The sequence below is a fragment of the Zophobas morio genome, unplaced genomic scaffold (genome assembly GCF_036711695.1).
Source record: "Zophobas morio isolate AGI-343-1 ecotype UQ-CSIRO unplaced genomic scaffold, CSIRO_AGI_Zmor_V1 ptg000044l, whole genome shotgun sequence".
NCBI classification, from domain to species: Eukaryota; Metazoa; Arthropoda; class Insecta; order Coleoptera; family Tenebrionidae; genus Zophobas; species Zophobas morio.
Genome location: NW_026972149.1, coordinates 1,559,489 through 1,570,323, shown reverse-complemented (window position 1 = coordinate 1,570,323; position 10,835 = coordinate 1,559,489). Strand labels below are relative to the sequence as shown.

At 36.0% G+C, this 10,835-nt stretch overlaps 1 protein-coding gene across 1 annotated transcript; it reads left to right on the top strand.

The window, feature by feature from the left end:
- Positions 1 to 5,294: 5,294 nt before the first annotated feature.
- On the top strand, positions 5,295 to 9,600 carry LOC135141529 (uncharacterized). Its single transcript, XM_064072711.1, has 2 exons — positions 5,295 to 5,482; positions 6,389 to 9,600. Exons 1-2 carry the CDS (start codon positions 5,468 to 5,470, stop codon positions 9,368 to 9,370), a joined length of 2,997 nt encoding a protein of 998 aa, XP_063928781.1. The 5' UTR covers positions 5,295 to 5,467; the 3' UTR covers positions 9,371 to 9,600.
- Positions 9,601 to 10,835: the final 1,235 nt, after the last annotated feature.

Genomic DNA, 10,835 nt, shown 5'->3' with positions numbered 1-10,835 from the left:
TTACAAAATAAATATTGTTTTCCTATCGCAAAATAGCAGTAAAAGTCGTCGTAACGTGTATGCAAATTACTATTTTGATTGAAAGCAGCCTCTATTTTTTGTTCTTTAAAAATATTGACGAACGTTTCAAATTACGCTCGTTTATTAATTAACTCTAGTAATTAAACGTTGAAAATTTGTGCAATATCGAAGATTTGAGAGTTAAAAAGTTTATGTAATTTGGTGTTACGTCTGGAATGGTATGTGTTATTTTTAAATATCAATTAAATTTAATTTTTGATTTTATGCGGAGAAAGCGGGCTGCACTTTTATATCTAAAAACCGGAATGCATGTAATATTTTCTAAATTAAATTTTCTGTGTATTTTTAATTAAAAAAGAGATTTGTTATAGTCGTTTGATAGTTCTGTGAATAAAGGAAAATTGATGCTACATTAAGAATGTAATTTAAAATACAAAATAATACAAACACATATTAATAATTCAGTGTCATGTATTCAGTGATGATTCGTTCAGCATTTGTTGTAATATGTCTATAATTATGTTTTACAAAGTTTATTATTATTTAGAACATGTGTTTTATTTGTGGATTAAACTGTGAATAATTGCAGATATTTTTGAGTCATAACATTTTTTTTTTACACATACTGAGAAAAAATGTAGCCCCGCCCACCCACCCTGTCTCAATTGTGATGATTTTTTATATTCGTCGTGAGTCAAGAAGACGGACCTTAACTGCAAAATCCTTAGTTCTTTGCGAGAAATTAAAAATATTTTTTGAGTATCGTGTTGTTCAAAAAATACTGTGCATATTAAGAAAAAAGTAAAGCTGAAGATTAGGCCCCACCCATACCCGCCCCGATCTCAATTCTCAATTATGGTGAATTTTTCATTCGTTGTCAGATCGAGAGGCCGGGCTTAAGTGCAAGATCGAAAAGACAAAATGTAAGCCCCGCCCACCCGCCCTATCCCAATTGTGATGATTTTTTATAATCGTCGAGAGCCAAAGAGCGGAATTCAAATGCAAAATTACCATGTAATACATTTTTTGAATATCGTGTTATTCAAGGGATACTATGTATATTAAGACAAAATTAAAACCAAAGATTAATATATAACACTTATTCCTGCCCTGATGTAAATAGTAATCAAGATTTCATTCGTTGGCGGACCTAGGGGCGGAGCCTAATTGCAAAATCCATATTTCCTTACTAAAATTTACCACTATAAACGTGTCATAACTTTATAAAAATAAAAAAAATTACCACGATTGAGATGGAGTGGGTGGGCGGGGTTTATATTTTGTTTTTTTTTTCTTAATATACATTGTATTCTTTGAACCACACGATGTTCAAAAACATGTTTTTAATTTCTTGTAAAGAAATAAGTATTTTGCAGTTAAGCTCCGCCCCTTTGGCTCACGGCGAATAAGAAAAATCATCACAATTGAGATGGGGCGGGTGGGCGGGCTTATTTTTTGTCTTTTTTATTTTAAAATGTGTAGACTCCTTTTCCCAACATGAAACTTAAAGCATGTTTAAAATGGAAAATTTCTATAAGGAATAAATATAAATATATAATAAATTTGAATTATTGAGAAATATATTATTGAGTTTAACCTACGCCGATTTTAATCAATTTTATAATTTTGAAATTTTAGATGTAGTCATTTTTGAATTTAACAATTTTTCAGTTTCCGTTTTTTCCAATTTCTCTATTTTTCAGATGTGATTTCTTAGTTATTTGAGTTTGCAATTTTGCAGTTTTTCGATTTTACGATTTTTCAATTTTTCTATTTTTGGTATGATTGTCAATTTTTCGATGTCAGTTTTTCAATTTTGCAAGTTTTCCATTTTAGATTTACCTATTCGATTTTTCAATTTTAGAGTTTAGCCATTTTTGAATTTATCGGTTTGTCAATTTTTCAAGCTGTCAAGATTTTCAATTTTTCAATTCTGCAATTTTTCAATTTTTTTCTATTTTACAATTAATCCATAAATTTGCAAATTTTCGATTTCCTGATTCTCAAATTTTGAAATGTTTTCGCTTTTATCCGATTTTTGAATTTTACAATTTCTCGATTTCAAATTTATTCCATTTTTCCATTTTTTGAATTTTCCGGCATTCAATTTTTCAACTTTATAATTTAGCAAGTTTTCGATGTAGTGATTTTGGAATTTATTGATTTTGCAATTTTTCAATTTTACGATTCTTCAATTTTCCGAATTTCTGATTTTTAAAATTCTTCCGTTTTTCTATTTTTCAAGTGTTCATTAAACATTTTCAATTTTCCTATTTGCAATTTTTAGATTTTACGATTCGGGTTTTCAGTTGTTCGTTTTTCCATTTTTCAGTTTTTCAATTTTACAATTAATAGATTTTTTCAATTTTTTGACTTCTTGATTATCGATTTTTTCAAGTTTTAGATTTTTCAGTCTCTATTTGTTTTTTTAATTTTACATTTTTCAAACTTTCGATTTTACAATCATTCGATTTTTCGATTCTTAGATGTTCAACGTAACAAATTTTAGATTACATTGTATTCTTTAAACCACACGATGTTCAAAAACATGTTTTTAATTTCTTGTAAAGAAATAAGTATTTTGCAGTTAAGCTCCGCCCCTTTGGCTCACGGCGAATAAAAAAAGTCATCACAATTGAGATGGGGCGGGTGGGCGGGCTTATTTTTTGTCTTTTTATTTTAATATGTGTGGACTTCTTTTCATGACATGAAACTTAAAACATGTTTAAAATGTAAAATTTGTACAAGGAATAAATATATATATAATATATAAATAATTGCAAAACCCATATTTCCTTGCATAAGCCATTTTAACTATATTTTAAGTTTCTTATTATGAAAAGATGGCTATGTATATTAAGAAAAAAATGCAAAATATTGGGAAATATTGTAATGAAGTCCGTCGGCCAACTCTCGACGTTTCATGGCCCCTAGAGTACGAAGAAATTGGTCTCCCGTTTTTCGAAAAACCTGAATTTGTTGCACTGTGCTTCAGGGACCATTTTGTTGTATTAAAAAAATCTTGTTTTCACTTTAGTTACAAAATGCTAAAACATATTTTTTTTCATTCAAAGATTAGGCAAAAAATCTAAGCAAAAAAATCGTAAATAATTGTGATCGACAGTTGTCTTTCTCTCCTGTTCTGAGTTTATGGTTTCTTGGAAAAATGTACTTGGAGCACAGTTTTGACTAGTGTTTTCAGCTTACAAATTTTTAGAAAGTACAGGAGAAGCATCGATTTTTTGTCGAAAATGAGATACAGTAAAAACAACTGAAAAAAGTTAATATTTCTTTTGTAAAAAAGTAGTAATTTTCGTTAATGTTCCGTATTTTCTAAATTAGCGTTAGTATTTTATGAAAATTATACAACAAAGTCTGTGTGTTAGCGTAATAATAGTAAAAAAATTAAAGCAGATTATCCAAAAACTTTGTGAAAAAATTGTCCTAAAATAATTAATTTAGTTACAGAATTAATGTCTCTCCAAAATTTCAGTGACGCGAAATAAATCTACTTTTTGTGTGCATTTACTTTAATTAATATTAAAGATGTATTAATATATGTAAAAGTAAGATCAAAAAAGATTACCTGAAAGAAACCTTGTGAAAAAATTAATGAAAACCCTAATGGATTTTTTCATAACAATTGCCTTTGACCAATCAAAACACTTTTTTGGAGTGGATAACTTGAAAAGTTTTGTTTAGTGGTTGACTTATTTTAATAATCTTAGGATACACCTACTTAAAATTGTAAAATTATCATTTTCATATTTTCGATAAAAATAATAAATAATAAAATGAATACAAAAAATAAATGTTTTTTTTGATATTTTAACAAAATAAAAAATAAATAATTTATCGAAATCCACCATTTTTACTAATACGTTATCCTGTTTACTAATTTAATATAATTCGGAGTACAATTGTTTTAACATACAGCAGTAAAGTATAATCGATGCTATAGTATGAGAAGTAGGTCGATTGGTATTATTACTGTCAGTAGTCGTAAGGTATGGAAGAGATGAGACGACTGATCCGGTTGGTTTTTACATTCCGGTTATCTAATACATCAACATCAACTATCAAATGTATTTGTAAATAGTATCAGTTGACACGTTGACAGCAAATATGCAATTACGAAAACGTAATAACCAGTGAGGAAATAGTTTCGTTGTTAACATTTTTTGTTCATTTTGATACTTTGACTGGTTAATTACGTTTGCAAAAATGGCAAAAAAACGAAATTTTTGTTAAATAAAAAATTTTATTAACGAAAAGGTCAGAAGTGCATATTTTAAAATTAGTGTTGTTATGTAAGAGCTCCTTGTTTACAAACTATCCTTAATTGTTCGGTTTGCTAAGATACTAATTAGATAAAATATTACATAATTTTTGCATAAATTTGTATTTAGCGGTGTTTAGCTGTGATGTGGAGTGTGGCAAATGCAGTATTCTTAAAGTACTTTATAAAATAGATACGGTAGTTGCAAATGTTTTTATTGTGTCTTATTAAAGCACGTTCACTTGTTATGCAAGAAATGTATTAGTATATAAGTATGCGTATTATCACGCCGCTAATAATTATGAGAAGCACGAAACAAAACGTTACATATAATTGTTTGATTAACAATTTCACAGGCTGTGTGTTTATGCAAATGACGCGGGTTTGATGGAAAAGTAGCTCTTTGATGAAATGTGTTGATTAAAGTTGCATTAGTGCGAGCTTATGCAAGTGTAAATTGGAGTAAAAAGTAATCCATTTGTGGTGTTTTGAGAATTCAGTGCCGATGGTTGAAATGTGCGAAGAAATAAAATTAACAAGGCCGTCGTGGGGGAATCTATTGTGATATATTTTTATTCCGCAAGAGCGTTTGTGTAAGCTGGTTTACTTTGAAAATTTAAAAGTCTTTGATATTTGAAACGTGAAATGTTTATAAAACACTATTTCTAAAATAAACCTAAAATAACCGCGTGGCCGCTGGCTCGTTTTTACAAGATAGTGAAGATGATGGTGGAGTTTTAGAACAGCGTTACGGTTGCAGTTGCAATTATTATAGTGTGGGAATTTTCTGTGCGAACGATGCAGCGAAGTAGCAGCAGAGATGATTTTTAGAATGTATTCTATTATAATTCATGGGCAGATCACATTGCTTTGTGATACTTATTATCAGCAACTACTTTCATCATCCTACTTTCTCTGGTTGCTTGTCCGTTTGGTGCAATCCTAGCTTCTTCGGCGTCCCTACCTTTCGACTTGTGCTTCACACTTACCACGAGTGGGGGCTTTATCTCAACTTGCACACTGAATCTATATAACTAGCATCCTTTTTACACCGGAATTATTTTTTGAAAACGCACCGATATGTTCGCACGTTAGGTTATAGTGTAGTATAGTGTTAAGTGAGTGTTGACTTTTATTTAAGGATAGCTTGGATTTATAAGGATTACGATGACGGTACAACAGGTAAGTGGCGAACGAAATCTACCGTTTTCATGCACAAACAAACTCATTGCCAAATTATTAAGCTAACTAAAGGAAATTTAAGGCAGTAGCCCTTTCGTTAGTACTTAATTAATTACACCAATTTAAACTCTCCATATTATTCTCCACTTTGGATTTAATCTATCATCATTTCTTCTCTCAAATTAATTAAAATCGTTTAAACCGAGCTCACCCTAATTGCGAAAAATGCTACACTGGAATCTTTCATGACAGAAAATTGATTTAATAACAAGCACTTATCACCATTTATTAAAATTTTGATTGCAACCGATCATAACGAACGTTTCCGGATTTCCGACGAAGGAAAAAACCTAGGCTGTGAGCGAGACTTCAGTATTGAGTGTGTTTCTCCTCAAATGCCGATTGAATTTCAGAAACGTTCTCAATTATCTACACAATCTACAATTGAAACCAGATCACCGGTCGTTGTACATAATAACTAGGTGTTCACTTTATAGTGAGGTGCATAAGGTATTCCCGGACGAGCAGCTCATTATGCCGCATAATACGTTGCACATGGTGTTGGGCTGAAGCTGTATGCTCTCAATGGTAACATTTAACAAATCCCCCAGTCGCAACACCTCTCAATGGGAGCCTGTCACGTACTCAATTAACTTACCGACGATCGTATTTGCATTGTCGTAATTGGCCTAATTATGTACGTTGTCAGAAATTTTAACCCACACTCGTTACCCATTTTAAACAAACACAATATTATTTTGTTACGGATTGATATTCCGATAATTATCCACCTAATGAAAAACCGGGGCTCTAATTCATTTAAACACTGCACACGGTTACTAGACTGTGATATCCAAAAAATGTAATTACTGTTTCAACTCTAATTATTTTTTTCTTGATTTACAGATGTTTGTTGCATTCTCGTGCTTATTACTGGCGACGCAACAAATTGCAGCTGTCGTAAATAACCCGAAAAGTGTGAATTTAGAAGAAACCTCCACTAGCAAAAATGTCAGCAGCACTGGTACGAAAGACTCAGCTTCCGCTGCTACTGAACAAGAAGCGAAGCGTCGTGAAGCGCCTATTATTGCTGTCAGCGACACGTACGGCTTGCCTTTGACGGGAGCTGGAGTGGATACATACATTCCGACGGGACCCAGCAACCCCACACTCCCAATTCCCGTGTACGGCGTCCCCGATGGACCCTCTAGTAACATAATTTATCCAGCACCACCCCCAGATATACCTCCACCTCTCCCGTCCGTGTCTTCCACCTACGGGATTCCTCTGCCAACATACGGTGCACCACAAAGCGTCGATTTTGGGTCTTCATTCCTAAACAACTTTATTCCTCCTCCTCCTCCTCCAACTAAGTATTTGCCCCCGATTAAATCGCATAAGCATTTTATCTCGTCATCGTTCCATTCAAAACCATCAAGACCACGACCCCAATATGGAGTACCACATAAACCAGTTTTCGTGCCCAAGTTGCCAAAACCGAAACCTGTGTACGGACCTCCAAAAACGCCGTTATTCGTGCCACAAAAGAATAATTTCCAGCAACAATCGCTGACTATTGTTACTATTCCGTCTGCGGAATACGGAGTTCCGAATCTGAATATACAAGAACCTTTGGGACCTGTGCACCATCCATCTGGAAATTATGGACCCCCAGAACCGATACAGCATGGACCTCCACATCCGGGAGTTCCTGCACCTCCAACGCCGCCTGATATTAAGTACGACGGTTGGCAGCCGATACCGGGTCTTGTGTCCAGACCCCCGTCTGACAGTTATGGCGTTCCTGAAGGTCAACATCACGACATTGCCGATTTACAACTGAATTCTGATTTTACACCTCCTCCTATTGGAAGTAGTCATGGACATATATCCACGCCGTCACACTCGATTACTGTGGGTTATAGTCCTCCCACGCATGGAGTAAGTGATTCCTACGGAGCCCCACTGAATGCCGTTACTGGGTCGGGAGCGGTCGACAGTTCGTCGGGAGACGCACATCACGACGATCACTCCCTGTCACTTGGACTTTCTGCTGCCGGCATTAACGGCCAAAGTCATCTCTCTGTAATCAAGAGCATCGGCTATGAATTGTTCCCCAATTCCGGTACCTTAAGCCACATCGGTGACAGTTATAGTTCTCCACCATTAAGTTCGTACTCTTCCGATGGTCCATATGCTGCTGCCCATTCGTATAAAACCAGTGGGTTATCGTCCGGGTCACACCACGGAAGTTCTATAAAATCTCATCAAAGTTCGCACTTCCACAGCTCTCATAATTCACATATTTCACATGGTTCTCATGGGTCGCACGGGCACTCATCGTCTTCTATTGGTTTAGTTCCCCCCAGTGGTCTCTATGGCACACCTCCCAGTGGCCAATATGGAACACCTCTTTTGTCGAAACCTAGTCATCAGTATGGCGCTCCCTTGAACGCGTTGAAGATAAATCCGCCTAAACATCCCGTGATTTTCCGCGAACCCGTTCCTGCCGGGTTGATAGAATCCATTGGTCAGCATACTGCGCACAAAGATGCTCACGGCATCATTGAAAGTTCTCATTCTACCAGGTATTCGTCTGGTTCAACCTACATTCCACCCCCGATTCCCGATGTTGCAAAACCAGTAAGAGAAGAAGAACCACCGGTTCCTTCACATTTGTATAGTTTACCTAATCCGAGTTCTGGACTTTCATTCCAAAATGTCGCACATGGTTCGTCTTTACCGGAAATTAGTTCTCTTAGTTTAAATTCCAACCATTTCAGTGGTGGTCACTCCCAAGGTTTCACTAGTTACACGGCACCCTTAGGCAGCATTGATGGGTCTTATAGTTTGCCTTTACATGCAGGTCCGGGTTATTCAATAGCGTTAGATAACGCACACTCGGGAGGGTTAACAGTGGGTATTGATCATTCTCTTCCTCCTATTTCTATAGATTTAACCACTTCAACAACAAATCTGGGAAAGTCAATCGCTCAGTTACCACACGCTTTTGCTTATCAAAATGGCCACGATTGTAAATCGCATGGTTCTCAACCTTTACCGTCACTGTCATACGGTGTTCCATCCGCTAACAGTTACACAGCTTCTCTGTCTACTCTGACTACCAATATTGGTGGGGCGCATCAGTCACACATTCCGTCTGGATCATACGGTCCTCCTGATCTTCACACTGAGCATTCTAAGAAAGTTGCGACAGTCGTGTCCGCTAATTCCATAGAAGGTTCGTCGCACGGAAAGAGTTACGGAAAGTCTCTAGCCCAAAAGTTTGGTCCCGATAGTGAGCTGATCAGGTCCCAGAGTATCGACATTAATAATATTCCTCTGAAGGGTTCTTTGGGTAGTTATACTCTTCAGATTCAGTCCGCCGATGGCATAGGCGGTTCCAAATCGTCTTCGGAGCAGATATCGCACGCCCAGGTGTTGAATGGGGGGTTGCTGCAGTCGATCTTGGCCGCAATAGAGCAGCCGGAACGAAAAGACGCAACTATTTTGGGGCGTCCGCTGTCGCATTTGAAACCCAGCAAGAGTTACAGCCGTCCCTTGGATTCGGAAGGGCAGCACTCCGTGAACCATGCAGTTGTCGTCCCGGCGCCGGTGACGGAAGCGACTTCAACGACAACAACGTCGCATCCCCAGCCGGAGTCTGCAGCTCCTCTGCGTTTAATAGACAACAATGAAATCGCGCTGTACTTCAGCAACAATTTGCAGGACGACGCGGACTTCCAGGACAGCAAAAACAGCACAGAAGACGCCGTCCGCAACGGCCAGCAGTACGGAAGTTACGTTTCGTTCAAAACGCCAAACACCAGTTACGTGTACGGAAAGCTGTCGAGTGACAAGTCGCAAGAAACAGGGGAGAAGGATTAGTGCGTTGAATCTGCTCAAGAACTTTTTAGTCATGAACTGAGTTCCACTCAAAGTTAATAGAGCGGAGTTCGGGTGTTGTTATTTATGTGCGGCTCACTTTCGAGGCGAAGCCTCCAAGGCGGTCTGATATTATTAGTGATCGAATTAATTTATTGTATTAATTGATAACTAAACGAGACGACTTTGTACAAACTTTTTTACTTTAAAACTAATAAACAGTCTCAAAAGTTGCTGGTTTAATTTTACTTTTGCACGAACTGGACATCATTTACTGCTTGTCGAATCCGTCCTGACAGATCAGGGTGCGAAACCAATTATTGAGTGATTAGGGAGTTGAAATGGAGTCGCGTTACAACTTGAATGGATAATCCATTAACAAATAAAGAAGACACGAGTTGAGTAATCTGTTGAGTTGATGAACGACTATTTAAGACAGGGATAATTCTATATCATTAACGTCTGCCCTGGGGATTAAAAATAATCGTTTTCACCATACAAATGGTCAATCTGGAATAAACTTTGCCCTCACTTTAGAGCCATCACTCGAAAGGAGGTCAAGCGTCTGCATACTTGATTTTCGTTTAAAACACTCTCCAATCTCATAAATCCAAGGAAATAAAATTGCTCTTTTGTAACACGTTTGTTTTCGTATCTAACACCATGACACTGCAGTAATACTTGCTGAAGCAGAACTACCATTTATCTAGAAAAAACGTTACAAAATTTTCGTAAATCGACACAAAAACATTTTAAAATGTCCCTTTTGTAATTTTTGTAACTTGCAAAAAAATATGCATTAGTTGATTACGAAGTTTTCCCGTAGAACAAGAGCAGTGGCAAATTTAACTGTGAAGCTTAGTTTCAGACATAATTAACAAGTACATTGTTTGAATTAAAAATAAAAATAAGTGACAAGAGTCATTAGTTTCGCTTCAGTGCGTTGAGTCCCGTCCTGAGCAAGTTTGAGATGATTGGTTATATACAGATGTAAAGTATTATTTGCATAAAAAGGAACTACGAACTCAACGTAGCATAAACAGTTTTTTTTAATATTCAGGTGTTTTATAAATCATCTGAACAACCTTTCGTAGAAATTAGAAATCTTAAAATTATAGGAATTTCCACATGAATGTTTCTTTTTCATTTAAACGATAATTCGGAACACAACGTGAAAAGCAGTCCTAATAAGAATTAACGATTTGTCAATAAGCTCTTTACTATATAATTTAAAGCACTTATTTGTCTCGCTGAAAGCGACTGCGACAATAAAAAAAATCTTTTTGTGGTCTAATGAAAGAGAAATCAAAAGGCTCTTTGTCGAGTAAAAACAACGAACAAAGTGGATTGATTGCTGTTTTAAAATGAGCATCCTTAATGGTGAACTTGTTCAACGTAAAGTTGATAATTGCCGCTGCTTAAGTGATATTCCGAGTAGTTGTTGTTGAGTGGTCACCAACTCTTTGAC